This window comes from Rattus norvegicus, chromosome 2, assembly GCF_036323735.1.
Source record: "Rattus norvegicus strain BN/NHsdMcwi chromosome 2, GRCr8, whole genome shotgun sequence".
Classification (NCBI taxonomy): Eukaryota; Metazoa; Chordata; class Mammalia; order Rodentia; family Muridae; genus Rattus; species Rattus norvegicus.
Genome location: NC_086020.1, coordinates 187,283,783 through 187,311,603, shown reverse-complemented (window position 1 = coordinate 187,311,603; position 27,821 = coordinate 187,283,783). Strand labels below are relative to the sequence as shown.

General features: G+C 47.4%; 1 protein-coding gene across 2 annotated transcripts; it reads right to left on the bottom strand.

Annotated features, from left to right (window-relative positions):
* Positions 1-833: 833 nt before the first annotated feature.
* On the bottom strand, positions 834-20,377 carry Gja5 (gap junction protein, alpha 5). Of its 2 annotated transcripts, none has more exon segments than NM_019280.1 (2): positions 834-3,859; positions 20,321-20,377. In NM_019280.1, a coding segment is annotated over 1 exon segment (1,071 nt). In that variant the 5' UTR covers positions 3,827-3,859; positions 20,321-20,377; the 3' UTR covers positions 834-2,755.
* Positions 20,378-27,821: the final 7,444 nt, after the last annotated feature.

The window sequence follows — 27,821 nt, the reverse complement described above, 5'->3', positions numbered from 1 at the left end:
TGTGTGTTGTGTATGTGTGATATATGTGTGTTGAATGTGTGCAGTGTATATGTTGTATGTGTGTGGTTTGTGTTATATGTGAGTGACTATGCAGTGTGTGTGTGTGTGTGTGTGTGTGTGTGTGTGTGTGGTGTTATATGTGAATGACTATGCAGTGTGTGTGTGTGTGTGTGTGTGTGTGTGTGTGTGTGTGACTATGTGGTTGGTATGTGTGGTATTTGGTCTGGAATAAACATACATATACACAGGACAAAGTAGAGCATAGGTATCCTGCCCTCTCACCCTCTGTCCCCTAAACCCAGAGCTATGCTCAGCAATCCTTGCTTCCACCCCACCCCACAGTGCTAGGTTTACAAGCCAATAATGGCCATGCCTAGCTTTTCTATGTGGTTGCGGGGATTTGAACTCAAATCCTCGAGCCCTGTCCTGCACCCTACTTGTGTCCTTTCTGTGAGTTCATTTGTTCCCCCCAGGTAGATAATGCTGTGAGTTCCAAAAGAGGAAGGTCTAGAATTATCCCTCAGTACCTCGGGTTCTGGACCACTCTGTATTGAAAATAATGACAATGGCTCCTCAATTGTAAACTCTTGTGCCTGAGAGGATCTGTCTTTCTCTTCCTACACAGCCTCTCACTTCACAGCCTAATGGAGTGAACATCACTGGATTGACTTACAGGTGACTAACAGACTTCAGAAGTGAAAGAGCTCACTGATGGCCAGGTAGAGACCAGCAGTTGGGATTTTAACCCTTGTGCGTCTGACTCCATGCTCTCCCTTCTCCATCAAGTCTGCCACCCTCTTAAAGCCACAGTCCAAAGGAGACACAAACCAGAGTTAACATGTAGAGACGTATTTTATTTAAAACCAGTCACACATATTACTTTCTCTTTCTCTTCTGAAAAACCTCACCATCGAAGACTGGTCTCAGATTTTCTAACTCAAAAGGCCCCATTTCAGAAGACAAACACACATCCCATAACTAGAAAAGCAGAGAATCATAGCGTCGGTGTCAGGAATGAATGAGATACACTGGGGCTGGGACAGCCAGTCAGCCTTTCCCAAGTATCTTCAGCCATCCAAATACCAGCAGAGGGACCCAGAGATGGGTCACATGGGCAGGGGTTGACCTCTGAACCTTCACCCTCCTGTACTGACTTCCCAGGTTTGACCTTTAGGCTGATTAGGAAGCAAGCTCAGCTGTCCTGTCGGGCAACAGAAAAGGAGGCAGAAAAACCCAAGTTTTTCTACATGTTTCCTTACAGTTCTTCAGGGCTCTTCTTTACCATTCTATCTGCATGCATACACGGGTATACACACACACACACACACACACACACACAGATGGTTGAGCATGCACACACACACATATACACACATAGATGGTTGAGTATGCACACACTCATACACACACATGCACACACACACACACAGAGCATTGTGTTTGTAAGTCTTGATATCTGACGCTGAGCATCTTTCCATCTGCATAAGGAGAGACACCGACTGTGGATCCTCTCAGTAGATAGCCCAGGATAGACCCTGAGGAAGGCAGGAATTTTCTACAGTCCCTCCCTGATGTACCTAAGGGTCCCAAGGAAACACAGGAGCATCTGCACTAAATAAGGGCCGTGTCAAAACCAACCGGAGCTCCATCTCGGCTTCCAGGTCCCCTTGATGCCTCTAAGAGAGAGATCTTGGGCCTCCGTTGCTATCTATCACCACACCTCTCAGCAGTCCAAGCTGGGAGGCAGTGGAAGGCATATGCAGAAGGGAAAATAGTTTTCCAGTGTCCTCCCCCTCCTCTCTTTTCATCTCCACAGAAGAATCCCCCCCAACACCCCCCAAGGAACCTGAGAAGCACAATGCTCTCTTTGTTTCATTAAATCCTGGGGAAATTCCACTGAACTTGGTGGCTGGTAATCTGGCCAGGGTCCAAGAGAGGATGGTGACTTTGGACATTCCTGTTAACCAAGATTTTAGAGGAACACTGGGTGAGCTGTCCAGGACGGTTTCTATCACTAGGTTGAACTGTAAAGGACTGCAGGATGACAGCTGGTGGCAATTCCAGCAATGCTTATGTGCACAGTGACTTCTAGAGGTCTTGGCACCCTTCTGAGCTGGGTGTCTAGCCTGGCAGTAAGGCTGCAGCATCATCAACATGCAGTGTTTTCCAAAGGCACATACCAAGGCACTTGTAAAGCTGATGCTGGCCGAGGACCAAGGACACCCCTTTAAGACTGGGAGGAGGGAGATGCAGCCAAGGGCAACCCACAGTTACCTCACCAGCACTCTGAGGTATGGCACATGGAAACGACAGATTCAAAGGAACAATACAATGCAGATTATTTGATGAATACTCTCAACCTTGGATTCTTCCTTTAAAAAATAAAAAGGATGGGCCTAGTACCGAAGAAGACAAGATTTGGGGTGAGGGTTTATCTGTTGCTAATGTCGAATCTTCATGTCTGTCCTACCCAGACCAGATTTTGCCAAGGTTCCCATTCCTGCCCCCACCATATTCACTAAATCACTTGAAAGTCTTCACTGCGAATACTGGTAGAGGATGTGGGGTTGGGGATTTGAGGAGTAGCCCAATCTTTGAGAATACTCTCAGAACTGAAATTTGGAGGATTAATGAGCAACACCATCCAGACCCGGGAGAGAAGGTGCTGAGGAAGGTATACAGTCAGAGAGACCGCTTCTGTCCTGCCTCACCCTCCTTGGCTCCCTTCTGGGACTGGTCCTCCCTAAGAGGAGGGTCACACTGACAGGTCATCTGACCTTGCTTTGCTGCTGGCCTTACTAAGGCGGCGCTTGTCACTGTGGTAGCCCTGAGGAAAGCGGTGGCCTGCAGAGGCGCCACTGGGCTGCTCGGGCTTCTGGCCATACTGTGTGTGGATGAAACCTTCCTCCGGGATCTGCTCCTGGTTTGGCACTTCCTCAGTGGCCAGAGGGTCTGGATTCTTCCGGGAGCCCATGTTATTACTGAAGTCACTGAAGAATTTCTCATCTGGGCTGTTCTTTAGGCACTGGTTGAAGTCAGGAGGAGGAGTGAGGCCCTGGACCAGGCTGGTGGAGGGGCCAAGAAGCTGGTGCTTGTCACCCTGCCGTGACTTGGCCAGGCGCTGTCGGATCTTCTTCCAGCCCAGGTGGTAGAGTTCAGCCAGGCTGAGAAACAGAGACAGTCCAGCCACAGCCATCATAAAGACAATGAAGACGTTCTTCTCTGTGGGCCTCGAGACATAACAGTTGACGGGGTGGGGACAGGGACTTCTGCGGCAGACATGCAGGGTGTCCAGGAAGATCCCATAGAGGAGGTACTGGCCCACCATGAAGGCCACCTCCATAGCGGTGCGGATGAGAATGGTGCAGACATAGGTGTTGAGTAGGGTGCCCTGGAGGACAATCTTCCCGTTCACCTCTTTCCAGCAGGACAGCTCGGCTTTCTCGGCCAAGTACTCATAGGTGCCGGTGCCACCGGCCTCTTTAGCTTTCTCAGCCTCCCGCAGCTTCTGCTTTTCCTGCATGCGCACAGTGTGCATGGCGTGGCCCATGTACACCAGAGATGGTGTGGACACAAAGATGATCTGCAGTACCCAGTAACGAATGTGGGAGATGGGGAAGGCTTGGTCGTAGCAGACATTTTGGCAACCAGGCTGAATGGTATCACACCGGAAATCAGCCTGCTCATCTCCCCAGGAGGACTCAGCAGCGGTGCCGAGGACCAGCATGCGGAAAATGAACAGGACGGTGAGCCAGACCTTGCCGATGACCGTAGAGTGCTTGTGGACCTCCTCCAGGAACTCCCCCAGGAAGCTCCAGTCACCCATCTTGCCAAGTGTTGGAGACTGGTGCTGAGCCTTCTGCAAATAGAGCAGAAACAGAAAGATGTCTGCGTGGGATGTTTCAAGAGGTTTAGAAGGTCCCATCATGCTCTGGACCACTGATCCACACCAATGTGTTCTTTAAGAAAGTGTAACTTTTGCTGGGTGTGGTGGTGCACACCTGTAATCCCAGCACTTGGGAAGGGGAAGCAGAAGATCAGGAGTTCAAGGTTCCTGTGGGCTCACAGGAAGTTAGTTGGAGGCTAACAGGGCTACACATGAGACTGTCTCAAAAACAAAATGATTTGTGGATGCTTTAAAATAAATCTTACAAATCTAAAAAGAACCCTCTAATTTTTAGAGGCTTTTTGTGTCTTTTGTGATGTGACCTGGGCCTCTGGAGTTAGAATCAATCTGTCTCACTTCTGTATACACGAAGTGACAAAGGAGGTGACTGTAAGCTCAAGCCAGACAAAGTCCAGGCCTGGGTGGGGATGGGAGTCATGGAGTTCCATCCCTAGCTGAGGAGCTACTGGCAACTGATGGTTTCTGGGTAAGAAAGAGACAGTTTTCTTCAGAGATTTACCCCAAGAGCTATCCATGCTGCAGTGTATAGCCTTCCCCATGCTCATCGTGACAGTGCTAAATGCGCTTAGTCAAAGAGATAGATAGATAGATAGATAGATAGATAGATAGATAGATAGATAGATAGATGATAGATAATGGATGGTTGGGTAGATAGATAGATAATGGATGGATGGGTAGATAGATAGATAATGGATGGATGGATAGATAGATAATAGATGGATAGATGGGCAGATAGATGATAGATAGATAGACAGACAGACAGACAGACAGACAGGGCACAGATGAAGCTGGGAATAGTGGGAGAAATTAAAGCAAAGAGATTGGGTGGGTTTAGTAATTTACTTTTTAAAAACATAAACTGACTGAGGACAGGGGCTCGTTAAGAACACTTGCTGCTCTTGGGGTGGGGGCTCAGGTTTGGTTTCTTGTACCCCCGTGGCAGCTCACAACTCCAGCTACTCCAGTTCTGGGGAATTGAACACCTTCCTCTGTCCTCTTGGGGTACTGCATGCTTGTTGTGCACATGAACTGACACACACACACACACACACACACACACACACTCAAGCATATGTGCACGCACACACAAAGCAAATAAAAATGAGGACAGTGCAATTTTCTTAAAGCCAGGGGTCTTGAAAAGTGCCCTCCCATTCTTTTTTCTTTTTTCTTTTTTTTTTCAGAGCTGGGGACCGAACCCAGGGCCTTGCGCTTGCTACGCAAGCGCTCTACCACTGAGCTAAATCCCCAGCCCCGTGCCCTCCCATTCTTAGAGGAGGTTCTAAGCCAGGTCAAAGCATGGCGCCCCTGGATGGAGAGTTAAGAAGACATGATAGAGCCTAACAACAGTCTTCTGATTAATGGGCTTACCCAGCACCTGGCCCTCCACACTCTTTGTCATGTGATTATGCTGAATTAAATCAAGTAATAGGAAAAGCCCTACCACCCGTTACCGATATAAAAACCAGTTGTTTCCTTAGTTTAGGGATTTCTCTGAGGACTTTCCCTTCTGGCTCTCCCTCACTCTATTATAATGGCTACTTTTTAAAAAATGACTTATTTTTGTTTTACGTTTGTGAGTGTTTTGCCCACAGGTATGTATGTGCACCATATGTGACCATGATACTCAGGGAGGCAAGAAGAGGGCACAGGATAACCTGGAACTGGAGTCATGAGATTTCATGTGGTTTCTGAGAACCAAACCTGGGTCCTCTGTGAGGACAGCAAGTGTGCTTAGCTACCAAATCATCCCTCCAACCCCTCTCTTCTTTCTTTAAGCTAATCCTTTTAGCGAAACTCTAAGTTCACTTGTATCCTTTGAGGCCTTGTTATGTTGTTGTCAATATAATTGTCTTGTTCTTTCTCTTCCTCCCTCCCTGACTCCCTCCCTCCCTTCCTTCTTTCCTTTTTCCATTCTTTGTGTTTGGGTGTTTTGCCTACATGTCTGTGCACCATGTGTATGCAATGCCTGCAGAGGCCAGAAGAGGGCTTCATATGCACTGGGACTGGTGTTACAGACAGTTGTAAATCACTGTAGAGGTGCTGGGGATTGGCTCTGGGTCCCCTGAAAGAGCAGCCAGTGCTCATAACTGCTGAGCCACCTCTCCAGCTCTGTACTGTTTCTTTCTGAAGCTCCCTGACCTCAACGCCCAATCAGTTTCAAGAACCTTTCTCCTAATAAAGCTAACTCCTGAAAAGTAAGTGTATGTCAGCCCTTTCCCCAAAGTAACCACCTCTACTCCATTCTTATATCTTATGGGGTGGCCTCTTAGGAGTCTGGATTTGCGGGAAGCATTTCAGATGGTTCTGGTGCCAGCAGGTTAGGCACCATACCTGGAGCTGGGAAACTAGGCTTAGACGCTGCCATGTGCCCCTGAACACTTGATTCACTGCTTCCTTTCTTTCAAATGGAGCTTGGAGGAGCTGGGCCAGAGGATCTAGAGGATCGAATGAGGTAAAGAATGTGATGTTCTTAAATTCGCATCATAAATATTCCATATGCTCTGAATGACTGCTGGACAGTGTCTTAGTTAGGGTCTTATTGCTGTGAACAGACACCATGACCAATGTAAGTTTTATGAAGGACAACATTTAATTGGGACTGGCTTACAGGTTGAGAGGTTCAGTCCATTATCATCAAGGCGGGAACATGGCAGCATCCAGGCAGGCATGGTGCAGGAGGAGCTGAGTTCTACATCTTCACCAGAAGGAAGCCAGGGACAGACTGAATATCCTCAGGCTGCTAGGAGGAGGGTCTCCAAGCCCACCCCACAGTGACACACTTCCTCCCACAAGGCTACACCTTCTCATAGTGCCACTTCCTGGGCCAAGCATATGCAAACCATCATAGACAGAAAATAATTCCTTTTCTCTAACTCCAAAAGACAAGATGAAGTGAAGGAGGACAGAAGGGCTGAGGGCAAGGATCGAAAGTTTTGTTTCTCCATAGGCACGTCCTACTGATCAGAACCATCTGGAAAGCTGTGCAGAAAGACAGCAAACATGCACATCTTGGTCACTCTAAAGGTGCCACAGTTTCTTATTACGTCCCTGCCTTCAACTTCCACAAGTGTCAGGCAACATGAAAATGCTCTTCATGTCAGTGCCATGGTACAGCCATTGCAATTGTGGCTCCATTTGCTAAGAGTTCTGCTTATGAAAGGTCATAGGAATTTCATTTGTCCATTTATACCAAGTCCTTCCAGACTCCCAGTGGCTCTGTGGTGGCTTGAATGAGATGGCTCCTGTAGGTTCATATGTTTGAATGCTTGGTCCCCAGTTAGTGGAACCATTTGGGAAGGATTAGGAGGTGTGGCCTTACTGGAGGAGGTGTGTCACTGGGAGTAGGCTTTGCAGTTTCAAAAGCCCTCAACAGGCCTAGTCTCATCTCTTCTCTCCTCTCCTCCCCCTCCCCCTCCCCCTCTACCCCTCCCCCTCTCCCTCCTCCTCTCCCTCCTGTCTGTGGATCAGAATGGAAAGCTCTCAGCTAGGATGTAAAACGTAAAGCTCTAGGACTATGCCTGTCTTCCTCTCACCATGATGGTCATGAACTAACCCTCTAAAACGGTAAACAAGCTTCCCATTAAATGCTTTTGTTTATAAGAGTTGCCTTGGTCATGGTGTCTCTGCACAGCAATGGAACAGTGACTAAGACACTGTCCTTCCCCCTATGTCTCACACACCCCTGCACCCAGAGCTGAATCCCATTACGCTTTCTCCAATCTCCATGCTCCCTCTTCAGCCTCCTTGGTGACGCTCAGGACGCTCATTTCCCACAGGCACTTGTGACCTTCTCCCCAGCAGGGAGAATTTGAGAACAGATAACATCTTTTCTTCTGTCTTCCAGAGATCAGCCCAAAGTAGGTGCTTAATAGATCTTAGCTGAGCAAAAGAGGACTAAGAGGCACTGGGGTTTGCAGTAAGCTTGTTCCTTGCCTGAATCCTTGGGCATGCTGAACCCAGACAGATGGAGCCGGACGAGTGGCTCAGTGGTAGCAGCGTTTGCTGCTCCTACAGAGGACCAGGTTCAGTTTCTGGGACTCACATGGTAGCTTACACCATCTCTTAGTCTCAAGGGATCCAAGACTGTCTCCTGACCCCTGTGGGCACCAGGCAAGTATACAGAACACATACATACAGGCAAGTTAAACACTCACACACAAATAAAATAAATAATAGATCTAAAAAATCAAGCCACAGACTTTTCTCTGTCTCTAACAAAGGCATGGGGCAGCCACATGTGGAAGGAGTGCTCTGGAAAAGAAATTTTCAGGCCTCTCACAGCCTTTCTTGTCTCCTCCACTTCCTGCCTGTGGACAGAGTGATGTGGGCCTGAAGCTGCCCAGAGAATCTCAGAAATGCTGCCCAGTGGCCTGAGGCCTCTGAATCAACTCTTCTCTAACTCCAGGGTTCTTCTATGGACAACAAATGCCCTACATTAGAAACCTCTAACTATTCCTGATTCCACTAATGAGAGAGAGAGAGAGAGAGAGAGAGAGAGAGAGAGAGAGAGAGAGAGAGAGAGAGACTGAGACCATAGAGGTTTCACAATTTCACATTCTTTTTGTTTTAATCGTGTGTGTGTGTGTGTATGTGTGTGTGTGTGTGTGTGTGTGTGTGTGTGTGTGTGTGTGTGTGTGTGTGCCATGTGTATGTGGGTACCTGTGAAAACCAGAGGCATCTAGATCCCCTGGGCCTGGAGTTACAGACAGTTTTAAATCACTTGATGTGGGTGCTGGGAATTGAACTCCAGTCTTTATGGAAGAGCAAGGTCTTAACTACAGCGTCATCTCTCCAGCCCCTATAGGACATTCTTTGTGCTCTGTTCCATGACCACAGACACCTTGATGGTAACCAGCCATGGCTTCTCCCACTCATGACCTCAACTCTGGGAATGAAAAGAGACTTTTTTCTTCTCCTTTACATATCATACACCCGTGTTTTGAGGCTTTTCTTCTGGGTTGTAATTAGACATCTGCCCCTCAGGTGGTGAAGGACCCACTCCTTCAGCCTCGAAGTATAGGAAACTGTAGAGCATTTTTCTCAAAAGGAAAATGGCAGACTAGATAAGGGTTTGAATAATCTGTCATCTCTTCTGGACATAGTGCGTGGTGCAAGCATCTGCGGTGGCAGCCATAGCTGTGTACCAATCGGGCACGGTGAGTGAAAGAAAGGGGAGAAATGGAAGTGAAGTTGGACAGAGGTCGAGAAGACCAGAAAATGCCAGTGAAGACTGGAGAGACGGTCCAGTTAGATTGTGTACCGCTCCTACAGAGGACTGGAGTTTGGTTCCCAACACTCGTAACCGCCTGCAGCTCCAGCTCCAGGGGACCCAACGCTCTCTCCAGGCGCTGTGGGCAGGCATCTGCATTCACTTGCACAAATAATTAAAAATAAAACAATCCTTAAGAAATGAAAATGAAAAGGGATAGTTGTGAGTGGAGAAGGAACCATATCATTATGAGTTAGGAGAACACAGGTGTAGCTGTTATTCAGCCTTCAAGTTCCTGAGGCTCGTGCTGGGCTTGAACAAACGCTCAGGCTGTGTTCTGCTGCCCTCGCCTCTGAAGTGGATGAAGAGACTGGACTCAGATGATGGAGTGCTACGGACGACATTGAAACAGTGCTGAGCACAGAGCCCAGCTTATGAGAAACAAAGCCACGACTAACTAAAGTCTAGTTAGGACAAAGGAAAGAGGAAAACGTGTGTTACAACAGAGCAAATAGAAATGGAAGGGAGGACCGGAAGGGGAGGAGCAGGAGAAGGAAGGACCGGAAGGGGAGAGGCACGAGAAGACAGACATTCAAAGGAAATAAAAATAAATGACACATTCTTCCAGGGTTTGGGACAAGTATCTCACACTTAATCCCTGAGGAATTTTCTCTTGATCTTTTCTCTCTGCCACTCATTCCATGCAAGTCCCCAAGGAAATATAAAATAATTCCAGACAACTACTGTGACGCTTTGGTCTGGTCCATCAAGGGGTTTGTCTGCTGGGTCCCTTGCTGGGGTCAAGGGGTAGCACCTGGAAGAAGCCATGCCCAGGTTGAAAAATAAAATATTTGGAAAACCAGAAACATGATATTAGGAAGGATGTCTCATCAGGAGAGAATAATAGACATCTAGGAAGGGGTAGGGGTGAGGCAGACCCCGGGGCAGAGGAAATAAGATGAGGAACCTTTCACTTATGACTTCCTCTGACCTCCAGTCTGTGTCAGAACAACTTTAAATGGCTTCCGTGCCCCAGCTGCTCAGGTTTTAATGTGTAATGTCCACAGCCAGAGCCAACTTTGTAGCTACACTGAGTCCCTCAGGGACCCAGACAACCTCGGCCAAAGAAATTTGTAGATTAGCTACTAAGTGAATTGGCTGTGCGTAGGGCACATGAAATGCCTTCTAGATATAATCTGTTTCTTGACCGGAAGTGTGTTGGGGGAGGGGGGCTGAAGGAAGTTTGCCAGTGCCATGAGTAAATCCAGTGGGCACAATGCTAACTTTCCTCACTGCGTCGGCTGTGGGCCCCGTCAGACTCCTAACACTTTGAAGTTCAAACTCAAATCTACCCTCTGAGATCCTTCACAGCACTTTCTGATTCAATCTTTCCCCCAGTTTGCCTCACACGCTCACTATTTAAGATGCCCAATTCTTCTGGTGCGTGCGCGCACACACAGACACACACACACAGACACACACACAGAGACACACACACACACAATCATACTTCACATCTTTGCCTCAGCACCTCTTGTTTCTGCCACCTAGAATATCCGTCACTTCATCCATTCACGCAATTTTTTTGGGGGGGTACTTGCAAGTGTCCTCTCATCTAGGCACTGGGAATTCATCATGAAGGAGAGGCAAGCAAAGGTTCTTTGCTTTTACTTAGTGGAATTGCCTTTATTTCCCTTACAGACAGAAGGGAAATGCATACGTTGTCCCTAGATGCTGTCTGCACACCCCCTCACTTCTTATTTCTCTTCCATCCCTCCCTCCTTCCCTCCCTCCCTGGCTGCCACAAGGTAAGCAACTTTCCTCCATTATGTCCTTATAACACAATGTCCCTATCTTGTCACAGATCCAATAGCAACAAAGCCGGTGTGGTGGTGATCAGCTGGTGAGGTGGTGTGCGGGCCTGAGGACCTGAGTTTGGACCCCCCCCCCCCGCACCCACATGAAACCCAGGGCTGACAAATGGCCCAGAAATTAAGAGCATATACCTGCTCTTGCAGTAGACCCAAATTTGGTTCCCAGCACCCACACCAGGCGGCTCACAACTGCCAGCAACTCCAGATCTAGGGAATCAGACACAATCTTCTGGATTTTAAGAAACTCACTTGAATGCATGTGTGCACACATGCACACACCCACTCCCCCACCCCACCTCACACAATTTAAAAATAGTAATAAAAATAAATCTTTTAAAAAGGCCAGGGGCAGCAGTGTGCACCTATAATCCTAGCACTAGGTCAGTGGAGACAGAAGCACCTACATGACTTCTTGGACAGCCAGTCTAGATTGATCCAGTCCCTAAGTTCAGTGAGAAACACTGACTCAAATAATAAGGTAGAACCAGATTGAGGAAGGCAAATAATATTAGCTTCTGAACTACACAGACACAGACACACAGACACAGACACACACACATACACACACACAGACACATACACACAGACACACAGATACAGACACGCACACAGACACACACACAGACACACAGATACAGACACACACATGCACAGTCACACACACAGAAACACACAGATACACACACACATACACAGTCACACACACAGACACACACACAGATACACACACAGATACACACACACAGACGCATACACACAGCCACACAGACACACACATACAGTCACACACACAGAGACAGACAGACACACACACACAAGACAGACTACAGACACACACACAGTTACACACTCACACACAGACACATAGATATACACACAGTCTCACACACACAAACACACACACAGTCACACACACAGTCACACACAGATACACACACAGTCACACACAGACACACACACAGTCAGTCTCATACAGAGACAGACAGACAGATGACAGATGCACAGACAGACACACACACACACACATGGGGAAGAGGAAGGGGCAACAGGGAGGATGATGGTGATGATAGATAGATGATAGATAACAGTTTAAATATATTATTAATCAAGGAAGGAGGATGTGTCTTCAGTATGCTCCTGAAGAGAGAGGGAGCTGAACACCAGTGTCCATCTCTCTCTACTTCTTTCCCTTCTACCCTTCCCTTCCCAAGATGCTTTTAGTCAGGGTTTAATCACAGCAGCAGAGCAGCTAACTGGAGCATTCTCGCTCCCACCACCTCACCACCACACCTTCCATAACTTTGTCTCTTCCTGAGCCAGGAGCCAAACCAAGCCTCTTATAAATTACTTTTGTGAGGTATTTTGTCACAGCAGAAAATACAAATGACGACAGCACAGAGCAGTTCTAAGGAGTCTCCAATATCCTTTCAGAAGCCCAGTTATAACAACTAAAACCTTTCCTCCGCTCAGAGTGTGCCTCTCTGCTGTCTCCTGCCAGCTCGGTGAGCAAGGGCCACACTTTCTCCATTCAAGACTGAATTTCCCCTCAGGATTGCAGATATTTGGTTTTTGCTGTGGAACGGATGAATCCTCACAGCCACTCTATTCAGGGATCACTGTTGCCTGTTCATGGAGATGTGTTGATCCAAGAAATAAAGGCAAAGTAAAGAAGCAGACCCAGGGCTTCAGTTTCTGGTTAGTCTAGAGCATTGGCTCTCAGCCTTCCTACCATTCAACACTTTAATGGTCGCTGTGCTTCTCCCAGCCATAAAATCATTTCACTGCGACTTCATAACTGTAGTTTTGTTATGACTCAGAATGTAAATATCTGATACGCAACCCCCAAAGGGGTCGCGACCCACGGGTTGAGAACCACTGATAGAGTGCGGTGCCTGTAAATCTCCTTCCAGCTTTCCCCAACATGGAGCCCATCACTTCTCAGGTCTCTGCACTTGGAGCTGGACAAATCCCCATGAATGCTGGGCCACTGAGTGATTCCAGACGCAAATCTGCTGTTTAGTGATAACATCTAGGGTCAGCTTTTATGCAATCAAGCAAATATTTATTGTGCTCCCTTTATATAACCTATGCTATATATAGTGCTGGGGAAAGTATGTAGGAAAGCATAACTCATTTCATCTTCATAAACATTTCCTGAGTGTCTCATACACTAGCCTAGTGCTAGAACTCAGAGGCCCAAGGGTCAATACATCTCCATGTTCGTGAGACACTGTCCTGTGGAGGAATACAGATAAAGCCAGAGACGGTCCAGAAATGAAGTGCAATGAGGCATATGAACGAGTAAGCCAGCACTGCCCTTGGAGGAGCAGGTGGGTGGGTCAGAGGGCTTCCTGGAGGAGACAACCCAAGTAGGCATGCTGTCCATCAGGGCACAGAGTGTGCGAAGGACATGCAGGGAGACGAAGGCACTTCAGACAGAGAGCTGTAGGACAGAACTCAGTGGATGAGAACTGACACGAGGGTCTGCCCGGAGGCCGGGCTCAGATCAAGGGAGACTTTACAGGCTATGTCTCGGAGTCTGAAGCAATTCTCATCCACAGTGTTCACTATGCCCAGCACATGCCTTGCTTCTGAGGGCAGACCCTGAGAAGGCAGCCCTCCAAGGATGCTTGGGATATTAAGGATTTCACAATTTTTGATCTCCATTTCTCCTTTAGTGTAAACCATGTAGGAAACAGGTGTCCCCCACCACGCTTCCGAGCACAGCATCTCATCTCTCCTGTTCAAGAGTGCATACTGTGCATGATCAAAGCAGCTTCCAAAGGGATAGCTGAAAATTGTCTATGTTCTTGAGTAACAATTATATTCTTTGGGGTCACATGTAGCCAACTTTCTAACACAGTATCTGACAACATTTTCTTGGTGTTCAAATCAGCAGCTGAGCCTCGGGGTGTGCTGGAAAGTCTTTGGGGGTCTCACAAACATGCTGAGAGATATTTGCTCCACCAGCCATGTATTCTCTCATCGTGGCTTCCAAGATGAATTCCTCTCCTGTGGTGTGCCATGCACCTGGTGGGACACACACACACACGCACACACACACACACACACACACACTCCAAAAACCAACAGAAAACTAGTGCACACATTGAAGGATAGTATTCACGTGACTCAAAACACCAAGTACCAAATGAATTGAGGCTGATCCTTCTCGGCTGCTGAAGAAGTTAGCGCCACTTAGGAATCATTGTGCATGCCAGGAAGACCAGCCTCCTGGAAAGCTGGCACAGGAACTCCTATTCTGTGACAGACGCCAAGGACATGGAAGCCACTGAATCTTCCTTCTGCCCACCAGAGAGACCTCTGCTTGGCTACTCAGGACTGAATATGTCTACAGTAGACAATGTCACTAGGGACTACTTCAAGTCTCCTCCCATCAGATTACTGAGAGGCTTTAAGTTTGTCAAAATTAGATTATAAAACCACTCCGCAGAGGCTAATTCTGGACAGTGACACATGTCCTGGAGAGTATCTTACAGATCTCTGTTTCTCTATAAAGGCTGTTATTCATAGTAATAGTAACAGTCCCCTGGGGCCCGCTGCAATTCTGCTCGTCATACAGTGGAATGCAGTTGACTTGCTTCCCAATTAAGAGAATTCTGCTGTAAAGGGACCCAACGGGCCTCCTCAAAGAATGCCTCAGGCATAGCATTGTGCCAGTTCGGTTTAGTGTAGAAAGTGTTGACGGAGTGACTGTGCTATGCCAGACAGTACAGGTGGCTGTAAAGTGCCAGGAGGGACATCGTCCCAGGGCTCTTGTAGACTTATTCACTCGTGTGCAGTTTTCTAATTTCTCCTTGCCTAGTAGTAGTTTTCCCCTGAAGACACATGGGAAGAATTACATGCAAAACTAGTGTAAGTACTCAGTTGTCTCAATCATCTTTCCTATCCTTGACGTTGCCAACTACATCTTCTAGTTTACCTAGTGTTACACATGCGCGTGCGTGCACACAGACACACACTATTGATGACAATGATGATGATGATGAGAATGATGGTGGTGACGATGATGGTGATGATGACATGATACATATCGAGAGATACTCCTATGCACTGAATGCCCCATAAACATTACAGACTGTTTTCCTTGGAATCTCACTTCAAGCAAAGGAACTAGAAGCCATCATTACCTGCTTTTAGAGCTCAGAGTGAGGTTGGAGTTGAGGTCAAACGTGATCCTGGAACACCTGAAGCAAAGCCCCATGTTAACAACTGGCTCGTTTTCATCTAGTTGCCCGTCCTGTCCTTCCTTTCTTTAGCAAAACCTCACAGGAGAAGTCGGCTGCTTTTGTCTGAGGTGACTGGATGCTTGTGGGACAATTGTTATGTTGGGAGTTGATTTAAGTAGAGTAATTCTTACATTTCAGATGTAAAGGCTCAAGGGTATGTATGACCAGACACCTGACAGGAGCTCCCACTACTGAGCATGCTCTGTGAGCTACTTCCTCAGCATTAGTCGGAGGAGGAGGAAAGACACAGATGGATAACATACAGTATGCGACACAGCCCTCCTCCCTCTCAAGCCCGTGCAGATAATCGACTCTTTAAAATAAATCTAATTACTTTATTCCGGTAAGGGCAGATTGGACGATTCAGAGACACCTGCTGGCACATTGTTGTTCTGAAGCCAAGAGGATGGAGGGAACAGATGCAGTGAAGGAAGAATTATGTTAGGAAAAACAATCATTTTCTCCCTGAAATATTAAAAGAAGTAGTAGAAGTGGCTAGCGTACAGGGATAGCAACGCACAACAAAACATCAGGAGGTCCGTATTAATTACCCCACAGGGACTGATTACTTCCTATGTGATTAGTAATGAAACTCTATGATAATACTTGGATTTCTTTATCGTTCCTATGGTCTTGTAATAGACTCATAGAACCTTACAGCTCAAAGACTCAGAGACGGCTCCGTCTCAACCCTTATCTGGAGGAGACGGCTGTAGAACAAGGACCATAAAAACGCACATCGCCATTGAGAACACGATGTATTTCCATGTGCACGGCTCTTTACAAACCATAATTAAAACCCATCCATTAGCTCTCTTAGGGAAGTCATATTGTTCCATTTCATAGGAAAGAAAATGGAGGTTCAAGGGTTTGGTAACTGGTCCCAAGTCTCATGATTATAAAATGCGGCAAACAGGTCTGAATCTTATCAATCTGATTCCAAAGCCCATGTTCCCCTTACATCTCTATACAAGAGAATCAGAAAAGCACCTACAATCAGCAGAGTATGATGAGCATGTGTCCAGAATGCCAGTCTCAACCCGTGAACGGGACTTTGCTCACTTTATCCAGTCCCACAAGAAGCTGGGGACTTCTTGTTACCTTGTGTCTAATTGGCAGATCAGCTCTTACTTAAGCTATTCCTGGCTTCGTCACTGCCTCAGGGGCCTCAGCCTACAGTGGTCAGGACCCCCAGACTCAGGAGCATCAGCCACCATTCGGCCGGGATTCACATATAGAAAGTCATTTCCTTTTTCAGCCAGTAAGTGCTCTTGGCTGTGACAATGTCTACTGATGGCCTTCTAGCTAGCCAAACAGCAGGTTCTGGAATTTTGTGGCTGTCATAACAAGAACAACAGGGACAGTCATAGGTAGGTGACAGACTCATGGTTTGTGAGAATTAGGAGGGCCAGGACTCTGATTTCATTGCTCTCTCGTCAACTGATCTCAGTTTCCAGCTCTAAAGCAAGTAGGAATGTTTGATCACAGGCACTAACGGATTGTGAATCTGTGGAAGCGTCTAGTGCACTACTTGGAACATCGGAGGCCCAGTAAAACCCCTCAACCATGACCCAATTGCCCAATTACCCAATTACAATGAACTTGAAGATACAAGAAACCGGCTAGTGACACTGCAAGTCTCTCCTGGCACTAGAACTGGAAGGGCAACCATCGGGGGGGGGGATGAGGAAAACATGGGGGGCTGGAAGGACACTCATATGTCTGGAAGAAAGATGAATGTTTCAGTTGGCATCGAGACCCTCTGAGCAAGATTGAGGAAGAGAGGGGTTCCTCAGTTCCCAAGGCAGACCCAGCCTGCCTCACATATATTTTAGCACTAGAGCCTGTGCTGTGGGGTTGAGGAACTAAATAAAGCCCTTTGAATGTGTTCATAGCTAAAGGTTTTGAATCCAAGCAGACTGTCTTATCTCCTGTAAGCTGGGGACCAGAGACATCTTGGCTGGCCACCTCTGCCTTCTCCTGAAGTTCTGAACCAAGAACTTTTCAGGTTGGCACAGGATTTTGGAAGTCATTTATGGACACCAGTGCTACCAGCTCATGAAGGAGGCTTTTTCTGGCTTCTACTATTTTTCCGTGGCTTTACACAGGTGCATTTTTCTCCCTGAACCACAGTGCATTGGTATAGACAAAAGCAGTTGGGTGGAATGGTTGCCAAGGCCTGACAGCCCCAAGCCGGTGCATCAGGAGAGCCTGTAACTTGCCCAGTTATGAGAGGTTGGAAGCCGAGTGGCAAAGTCAAGAGACAAATCAGACTTTCTAACCCTCAGCTTAGGGGTCAGCAAGAATAGTTGTAGGGGGGAAGCATCTATCTGTAAATCATGAAAGCAAGCAGTATGTTCTCAGAATGGGATGCCACTGGCTGGCCTTCATTGAGAAAGGGCTTTTGTAGTAAATGAGGTTTAAATCAAAGAGCCTGGGACTGAGGCCTGGGTCTGCTGGATTTGGCCTTACTGCTTTGTCATTGGTTGAACAACTATTGTGATAGCGGTCTAAGACACCAGGCTGGGGAGTAGCTCAGCAGCTGGGTGCCTGGACCCCAGAGTTCAATGGGCAGCAGGAAATGGGCTTTCTGTGATGCTAACTAAGCCTTACAGAAGACTTTCTCTTCCTGTAGCTGTGGATCAGAGACATTAAGTAATTTGCCTCAAGTCACATAGTTAATTTCCAAACCCATACCCAGCTTCTTCCTTTTGCCCTATGCATATGAGACACTGACTTGTCACTCTGTGTGATTTCAATCCCTCTGATTCTGAATCCTCAAAACTCCACTTATTTATCCAAGTGAATGGATTGCTGGATTTTTCTTGCCAGCTACTTGCTAACGTGTCAGGAACAACTGATTCAGAAAGTGGTATTGAGCTGTCATTCACAAGTCAACCTCTTCCCACAATAGGAAGGAAGTTTGCCTTTCTTACAGAAACCTCCAGGCCTTCCAGGAATATGAGCATCTCCCCTCTCTGGCTAGCTCAGTCAACCCCTGAGCCTAGAGCCAGACCTATGGGCACTCATTCCTACAGAAAGCCGATGAGATCTCCTGTGGAACAGTCCTTCCCTGGGAGGCAGAGAGCCTGACCTCAGTGACATCAGATCTCCTGGCTCAGGGGGTTGCAGGTCTCCCACTTCAGTCCTGAGCGATACACAGGCAGCTCACCTGTCCCACTTTAACTGGCAATCCCCGGAGATGTGCTCAGCCAGTACCCCAGAGGCCAGGTGGCACTGTGACAGCCTCAGTGACTGCTGGAGTCTGTGACTGTCCGCTGTCTGTAATCTCTACCAGCCAGTGGGGGTGAGGAGGGGCAGGCAGACAGGCGGTGTCTGCCAACGCTCAGGATTGCAGAGATACTTACACGGAAGCATCGGGGAAGACGGGAAAGATAACATAGCAAAGAATAAGGGCAGAGCAGGGCCTTATCCCCAGCAAGGCATGTTCCCATTCTAGGTCTTGGTCTCTTTGTCAAGGGAAGAGTTTGACTGGCCACGTTGAGACTTCCAGTTTTAATGACCTAAGACTTTAGGCCAGGACTAGGAGAGGGCATAGGAGTGAGGCAGCTAAGAATGTCAGGAGCCCAGCCAGACACTGTTTCAAGACAGTGGTAAGGCAGAACAATTTGACTTGGTGAGTACCATGGAACTGTGAACATCACACATGTAGGAAAGACAGGGCCCAGAAATGATCCCTCTTGGGGCTTTCCGCTCTGCACTATGGATTCCTTACTGGCAGCTGCTGAGTGAGGAAAGGGCCTGGAGGGGTAGCCAGGGGTTGCAAGCTCCAAACAGCTCTGCTGCCCCAGGGGTGGGGTTGGGGGTGACCTGACAGGAAGGTAGGGATGCTGTCCCTAGAGAGCAGTGAATCAGGCTCTGGGCTGGGCTATGCCTCCGGGGACAAAGGGTAGAGAAGTTGGAGCCCACTTAACCTGCTACTGTGAAAGTTAGTCTGGTTTGCCTGCTAGCTTCAGGGTGAGGCCAGTTAAGAAGCTTCCTGCCTACCAGGTCTTGTCTCCACTCTGGCGAACATCTCTTGGTTTCAAGTCTCTCTATGTCCACTGCCCTTTCTTCTCTAAGGCCAGCCTGGCCATGCCATCTCTAAACCTTGGCCAGGAAGCACCCACTGTGATGAACACTAGGAGGGGGTACAGAAACCAGGGGATCAAAGAAACAGTGTGTCAAGTGTTGCTTTTTAAGTGTTTCTGAGCTGCTTTGAAGCCTACCCAACCACAGTTTTGCATGGTGTTGCGGCAAATTGGACCACAGAAGGTCCTTCTACTTCCAACATTTTGTGGGAGAACAATGAGAACCAGAAGGAGGAAGTGTCACGCCCAAGGTCACATAGCTACCCATGGGACCAGCCCCAGGTTTCCCACCCCCAGGGCTGGGTTATATTGCCACATGATCAGAAGAGAGGTAAGGAGCTCGCAGCAGCCTCGGCCTCACACTGCCGTCAGGTAAGATGGAGCCCTTCGGGCCTCCTCCCTCTGGCTACCTCTCTTGGTCTCATTAGCCTCTTTACCTGACCTCAGGGGTAGCTGGGATTCTTGTGAATGGCCACTGCACAGTGGGGACATGAGACGCAGCAGGAAGCTAAGCAGAGAATATTTTTAAACTGTCCAACACGCCTTATGAAGAAAAAAAAAACACTCAAGACGCTCTCCTAGATGCTGTGGAAAGCATTTCAAACGAGATTTCACGCCTAGAGGAAACATCATAAAACACTGTTGGGGTTTTTGTTTTTAAAGGGTCAATTCCCACTTAACAGAAGTTCCTGGAAATGGACTAGTGACCCACTTCTTAAGATGTCCCCAGGGCACTGCGTTTGCACAGGGGCAGATTGTCACCCGATCCCGCTCACATTTCCACGGCTCCTATAGATCATGACTAAACCTTCCTACTTAATTTAGCCAAGCTTCACTAAGGCAGGAATAGAGAGGGGTAGGGAGTCCACTCATAGGTCCAGAGGGAGATTTGCTTCTTTTTTCAGCCTCTGGAGAGGCAAGTCTGTCTCTGAGCTGCTTCCCACTGATGTGTAGGTTTAGCCTTTAAAGTTCAAGTCCACCCTTACCTGCTTCCTTTCCTCCGCCCTGGAGTTGGCTTCTTCAGGCTCTGGCTGCTGTTCAACTGTCCAGTGTTATTTGCTCTTGAGCCTGCTGGTTGCTCCCGCCCACCCTCTTTTTAACCGGTATCCCATCGCCCTCCCTCCTCCCACTTCTTCCTCCTCTTTCTCTCTCCACCCCTTTCCCCCTCTGGGTCCCTCCCTCCCCTCTCTTTTGTGTTTAGAATTTTGTACTCATTATAAAAGTCCTCTCTCCTCCCTTCTTCTCACCAGTCGAGAAAGACACCCCACCCCCCACCCTGCTGCCCTCCGCTGTCCCTGTCCAAGTGGCTGTTCTTGTCGTGGCGATCCACAATCGGCAATCTGGCAGTCCATGCACTTGCTAGCTGTCTCAGCTGACTCAGGCACAGCCTTCCTGGGTCTTTTTCTGCCCATCTCTCTGCTGCTGAGGCTACAGAATTCTGCTTTCCTGAAGCACCCTGAGGAAAATCTCTTTTTCCAGTCCTTTTTCTGTCACCAGAAAAGGAGTCTATCCACACAACAAACCCTCCAGGGAACCCAGGAAAAGGTAATTCTCCCAAGCCACAGCCATTAGGCACCCAGAATGGGCACAAGGTTTAACCTGAATGGTCAAACCCCCTTAGCCTGGGGTTCCAAATGGTAGAGCTGCGTTCCCCACCAACCAGAGTGTTCTCACGCCCTCTTCCTCTCCCTCTCCTCTAACCAGAAAGCCACATCTTATGTGTGTCTGGGCACTGGGCTAGGGGCTTCACACACGTGGCCCATTTTATTCCACTTCACCATTCCAGTTTCTGATTTCACATTCTGCAATGCCTCTGAGGAGAACAGAGGGTCAAAAAATTGAGACACAGGATCATGGTGACTCAGTTGCACGGTAGGTTAGGTTTTAGTCAATGCCAGCGTTCACCTTCTTAGGCAATTTGAAGAAGTCTGTAGATGTCCCTGATGTAGCTGAACCAGGGAAAGATCTTAGAGCATTATTTGTCACAGATGAGCAAATTCAGGAATCATGGTCTGAGACCACCTCCTCTTCCACCTTGTACCAATTCCTCTGCCTGAGCATTAAGCCTTGGTCCCAGAGGGGTTGGGACAAGTGTCAGAGGTGGGAGTTGCTAAAGTCAGACAAACCAATGACTAAAAGCCACAGATATGACAGCTGAGGAAGAGAATCTCAGAAACCATTTGCAATGGCCAGGGAAACTGAGGGACAGTCTAGACTCCTTAATGGTGTCATATACCACAGTGGGTGGCAGGTGCCAGGCCAGGCACACAGATCTGCCTCTTGTTCCACATAGTCATCTACTCGGTGCCTTCCCCAGCCAGAGCTAGTCACAAACGGACACTATTTTCCATCAGCAAACCAGCTGAGGGCTGGCAGGAGAAGACAGAAGGTGAGGCTTCTTTTACTGGATTAGGGGAAGGGAAACGATTCTGATAAAAACAAATGCAGGAATCTTGATTCCACAGTCACAGGTTCCTTTGCCAGAATGTCCTATTTGGGTTTGAATCCTGGCTCTGCCACTCTCTAGCTGAGAACCACACCGGGCAAGCCATCCTGCATGAAGCGCTGGTTCTTCAGCTGTAAGCTGGGGGTTATAACCCTGCTTCTCAGGGTTGCCACAAGGACTGATGGAGATACATGAAGACTTAGATTAGTGGCTAGTACCAAGAGGTGCCGTGGGTATGACTTCAGAACACAGCACGGAGTGGTACTGCACAGAGCCTGCTCCCTCTCCGTCTGTGCCTACTATGGCTGGGATAGAGTTCAGCCCTGAAGCCAGCACAGAGCCCTGGGTCCCAGGGGTCCCTGTCCCCATGCTGTGACTTTGTCCCGACTTTACAGCCGCTCCACAAAACAAGGCACTTGGAGACACATTAACACCTCTAGCCAGAGATAGCCGGATAAGATCCCATAAAGTCTCATCTGGGAGTGATCTGAAAGCGGGGAAGTTTTAATGGAATATGAATTCATAGATCGTGGGGCTGCCAGAGGAGAAACTGAATGCCCGTGATGTAATGCCTAGATCATCAGGGAGACAGAGAGAGTACCATTTTCCTTTGAGAACTTGAAGGGAAGACGTGTTTAGATGTAGGCACACCTGCGAGGCTGGGCAGTTCAGGGCATAGCAGGAAAATACCACCATCCTACCTGAAGAGGAAAGAATTAACCAGTAGGGAAATTGGGCGGGGTCACTAGAGACACTCCAAGAAGCTGCGTCCAGGAAGCTGTGCGCAAGACTCAGCACAGCATCCAGACAGAAAATACTTGGGAAGACTGGCTTATTTCTTTCGAGAATCTCTCTGGATGAAGGCAAGAATTTAACAAAAGTAAGGAAAACATCATTCATGCTGTATGTAGGTCTGGAGTGATTCTCTAAAGGGACCCAGTATGACTGTCACCACAAACCAGAGAAGGACATCAGCAGCAGAAGCCTAATGCCCTAGAAAGACCTCAGGACAAGAGCTGGGAACAAAATAGAAATCCTGCTGTGCTCTCCCCTTCTTCTTCACGCTCAGTATAAAAAGAGTCCTAGAGAGAGGTGTTGAGGGTGGGCTCCACACATTAAAAAGGGTGTTGCAAAGAAAGTCCACTAAGCAGCATGCTGGGCACACTTCACTGTTTTTCCACTTAGAAATAAAAGCATAGAAAAATTATCTAAGGGGTGTTGTTGTTGTTGTAAGATTTACTTTCTTTCAAATTATTTGTATATGTGCTTATGTGTGAGTGGGTATGTGCACTCACGAGTGCAGTGCCCACAGAGGCCAGAAGAAGGTGCCAGATCCAGGCAATTGTGAACTGACAGTCATGAGTGCTGGGAACCCAAGCAGGGTCCCCTGTGAGACAAGCAATTGTTCTGAATCCTTAGACATCTCTCTAACCCATAGAAAAACAATGTCATGAAACCTTCTGCAATACATAAAGATTGTGGCCTTGACCAAGACTCGTTGGCCACCTACAATGGACTCAGTCAATGCTGAAAAACAAAGGCCACAAGGAGCTGGTGTCCTGATTGCAAAATAGAGTTCTTAATGGTAAAATAATTAATATAAACTCGGCATTGCCCATTCAATAAATTGCTAAATCATGGGAGGGAAAATCATTGGAGCGGTTGCTTCGTTGTGTCATATCAGAGTGGAAAGCTGCACACTTCACGGTACTGCATGATAAACAGTACACTACCATCCCCATTTTAACATAAAGAAGGTTCACACTGGGAGAAGTTGAATAACTTTCCCAGGGTTATTTAGGACACGGAGAAATATTCTGCCTGATGCACAGCCTCATCACTTTGTCCCCCAGCTGTGAAGAAATATGAACTCCTCTAGCATAGTAAGAAAGGAGCCCAGGGTACTCCAAGTCAGAGCACCAGAAGAACGGACTCCACCCCCAGCAAGAGACTGCGCTTCTGTAACCACAAAGGCATCTCACAGTCTACCACCTTCTCCAAAGTCTTCTAACGCTGGCATTGCAAAACTTGCTTCCTTCCCCCCTTGTCTCTAGAAGCAAGGAGAGAAATGAGGTGACAGATTTTCCATGTCCTCTTCACGCAGTGACTCTCTGGCTCTTTAGGTTTCCCTCCCAAGACACTATAGTGCAGATGTTTTCACAGCTACCTCCTTTGCAGGCTACATGTGCAAGTAATTTCTGTCAGCAGCTAATTGCAAGAGCAATGAGTCCCCAGCGCCTAATTGGAGGGTGTAAATGGGCAATTGGAGCTGCGGTTAGTGGGCTGAGGTCACACTTTTATGCTGGTTGGGATGCAAACACGGCAGGCTTAAGCCAATCCCTTTAGGACTTTTACTTTCCAGATAGTGGCAAAGAAACAAACACCCACTTTGTTCCAAGAAGCAGAAAGCAAACGAAACTCACTTTCTTGTTCCTGATGGCTCTGTTCTCTTCTCTTGTCACTTTTCAAGTTTTTAATCCCTGAAGGCAAGGTTAAAATCTTATCCAGACCTAATCTTGGGCGTAGGGGTCCTCTGGGATCCCAGACCTCAGAACTCTTTTGTAGTGGCAGGCTGAGTCAAAGAAGAGGACGTAGAGGAAGAGGAACGGCCACCATCACCCTCATGGTCATCATCACTGCCAGCCTAATGCCACACAAGCCTGATTCTTTCCTTCTAAAGTCAGAGGATGGGGGAAAGTACTAGGCCCCCAAGAGTCTAAGACTGGAGATTTCATTCAACAAAATTGTGGGACCTTTCCCTGGGGCATCTTGGAACGGCATTTGTTCTCCGTCTAGGAAATCCTTGAAACTAAACTATTGAGAGTCTTAAATGTTAGTCCTGTTTCAGACAAGTCTAGAGATTCCAGCTCAATACCTACCTAGATTCCTTCCTTCCTTCCTTCCTTCCTTCCTTCCTTCCTTCCTTCCTACCTCTCTCCCTCCTTCCCTCCCTTCCCTTTAACAAGGGATGCAACCTTGCCTAATGTCTGCCTCATGAGGACTAAAGAGGACTTGCTTCTCCTTTGAGTACAAGGTCTGGTACTTGGTAGTTATACTGGTCAGCTTTTGTAAACTTGACACAAGCCAGGGTTATGCGTAAAGAGGGAATCAATTGAGAAATTGCCCACATCAGATTGGTCTGGGGACTCATTTTCCTGATTAATGATTGACACGGGAGGGCCCAAGCCCACTGTGGTACCACCCCGGGGTTGGTGGTCCTGACTTAGGGTAAGTAAGAGAGCCATGGGGAATAAGCCAGGAAGCAGCACTTCTCCATGGCCCCTGTGTTAGCTTCTGCCTTGACTTCTCTCAATGATGAACTATGACTCAAGGGATGAAATAAACCCTTTCCTCCCCAGGTTGATTTTGGTCATTTCTTTCTAACCACAGCAATACAAAGCAAACTGGTATAGTGGTCTATTGACAAAAATCTTAAAGTACAAGGCTGAAGAACTTATTGACAAATATACTGTGTACTCAGACAACCTCTGAGAAGTCACTGCAAAAGAGAGGCATACCCTTAAGTGTAAAGAGAGGTGCAGTGTCCTTTTTCCATCTTGAAAACTTAGCCACAGGTGTTCAAACCCTAACTCAAGGATAGAAGTTTTATGTGTCCATATCTGTCATTAGGCTGAACTTGTGTTCCCAGGGTCAAGTTCTTACAGCGAATGAGAAGCATTTAGAAAATTTAGATTCTCATTGGTTTTCAAAGGTTAATCCTACATCCAGTCAGCTAAATGTTAGAGGTAAAATGGGCAGGATGTGGGGGAAATAACTTACAACTCAGAATCCTGTCTTTGTCAGATGCGGTGAGAGACATTAGTGGGATCTACTGAAGTGCTGGTTCCAGGGGATCTGGGGAACTGCTTGCTACTGCACCAGCATAGGATTCAAGTTCAAATCCCCAACACCCATGTTAAAGTCTGGTCATGACGGCATACCTGTAACCCTAGTGTTGGGAAGGCAGGGACAGGAGGATCCTAGAGATAGAAGCTGGCTACTCTTGCTGAACTGGTAAGATACAGAAACAACCTGACATTGATCTCTGATCTCAACACATGTACACACATATGAGCACACAAATTTCCACACATACACACACATACAAAGAGACTACTGGCTGCAAAGCAGATGTTTACTTCAGTAGTAGAGCAACTGCCTAGAATGTGGGTTTAAACTTCAGCAACATAAAAATAATCATAGTATTGGCTTGGTCTCAGATTTTGGCTGTACCACTTAGCATCTATGGGACCCTCTTTTTCACTTTAAAATGATGATAATGTTAATAACCATCCAACCTATGGGCTGGCTATCCAATGAAAACTATTTAAAATGTAGCAAGAACTACATGTCTATTCTCTTTTGTACATGTACATATAATATAATATAATATATACACACATACAACATATAAATGAGTCAATAATAAAAACTAAAGTCTGCTTATACTACACTTTTTTGAAAATTAAGAAAAAGTCAGTAAGATTCAACCTATTTCCAGAGAAAGACTAGGGGAGTGTTTTCTAACAGAAAGGGTCTGGGCTATTCATCTGAGAATACCACCTGTGCCCCTGTGCAGCTGTGCACCTGTGTACCTGCACCCCTGTGCACCTGTGCACCTGTGAGCCTGTGCACCTGTGTATCTGTGCATCTGTGACAGAAAGAAGATTCAGCATGGTTTCCCCATGGACCAGATGTGGTGGCTCATGTAATCCCAGCCCTTAGAGAAGTAGACAGAAGTGTCAGGAGATTAAGGTCATCCTTAGTCAAGCCTTAGCTGTGAAAGACTGTCTGAAAGAAAAATTCCCAACCTGAGACCCAACCTATCCCAGCTCTGGAGAATGAGACGGGGCGTGGGGAAGGGGGTATCTTGCATCTCAACTTCACAGCCGGTGCAGCTGAATGTACATTCCAGCAGGAAGACTTGATTGTCAGGGGACCCACCAAAGCCTGCTGGCTCAGGACAGTCAGTCTCCCTGCTCAGATCTGAGACAGAATTCTACCCTCAGCCTTTGCTAATTATATGGTTTCAGGCAAGTCATCAGGCCTCAATGTTTACATCTGTAAAATGGTCACGACATTACATAGTCTTTCACACATTTGTTCTTTGTACATTATGCAGTGTAATTGTTATTATAGGCTCTTGGATAGGGTGAGATTTCAAGAGACAGGCAGAATCACAAAGGTCCTTTCCATTCACAGAGTCTTGACTGTTCAACCAATTTTCAGGTGCCTTTAAAGTTCTTAAGAAAGAGGCTTGACTGAGGGCATTGTGCTCTGGAGCTGGCCAGCTCAGCCCTGCCCTGGCTCCAGCACCCCAATTTGTAAAGAAGGAATTGCGAGGCTATCTAAAAGGAAGTCAAATTGTTTTCGGAAAACAATAGCCAAGTAACTACAAGTCATTAGCTTCCTCCCAGGGGCCTAAAATCAAGCTTGTCTGGATAGCTGAAAGGGCTGTTAGCACTGTTTACTTAAAGACCTCTGGACAGAACCCATAAATTAATTCCTGTGCCTGGCTTTCTGGAAGAGGGAGGGGGCGTGAGTCATGGAAGTGGGATCATGCCCAAGATTCAAGTGATTCCTGTTTCTTTAGCAAGTCTCTGAGGCTGGACCTGCCTTTTCTGGACTTCTCGATGGAAGCTTTTCATTCAGAAGAGTGTGGGGTGTGAACCCTGCAGACAGCTGTGCTGAGTGGCTCTTCTCAAAGCAGAAAAAGAGGCAAAAATGCTGCTTTCCTGTCCTCCTCCTGAAGGCATCTAGGAAGCCAAATGCACAAATGCTCTAGAAATTCCTCTCTGAGTGACCTCTCAGTGCTACACAGATAGAAGTCATGGAACCACAGATGCTGGGACACCAGCGTAAAGCAGGGGGCAGGGGAAGAAGACTGGAGCGGACCAGAAAGCAGAAACCCTAACAAACTGAGCAATTTGTCTAGGAACATCCGCCAGCTCTCTCAAAGAATCTAGGAACTCTGGGGACTTCCCTGAGGACTGAGCAGACCAAGTAACCAGTAATAGATCCTCCTACGTCTGTTAGAGGAC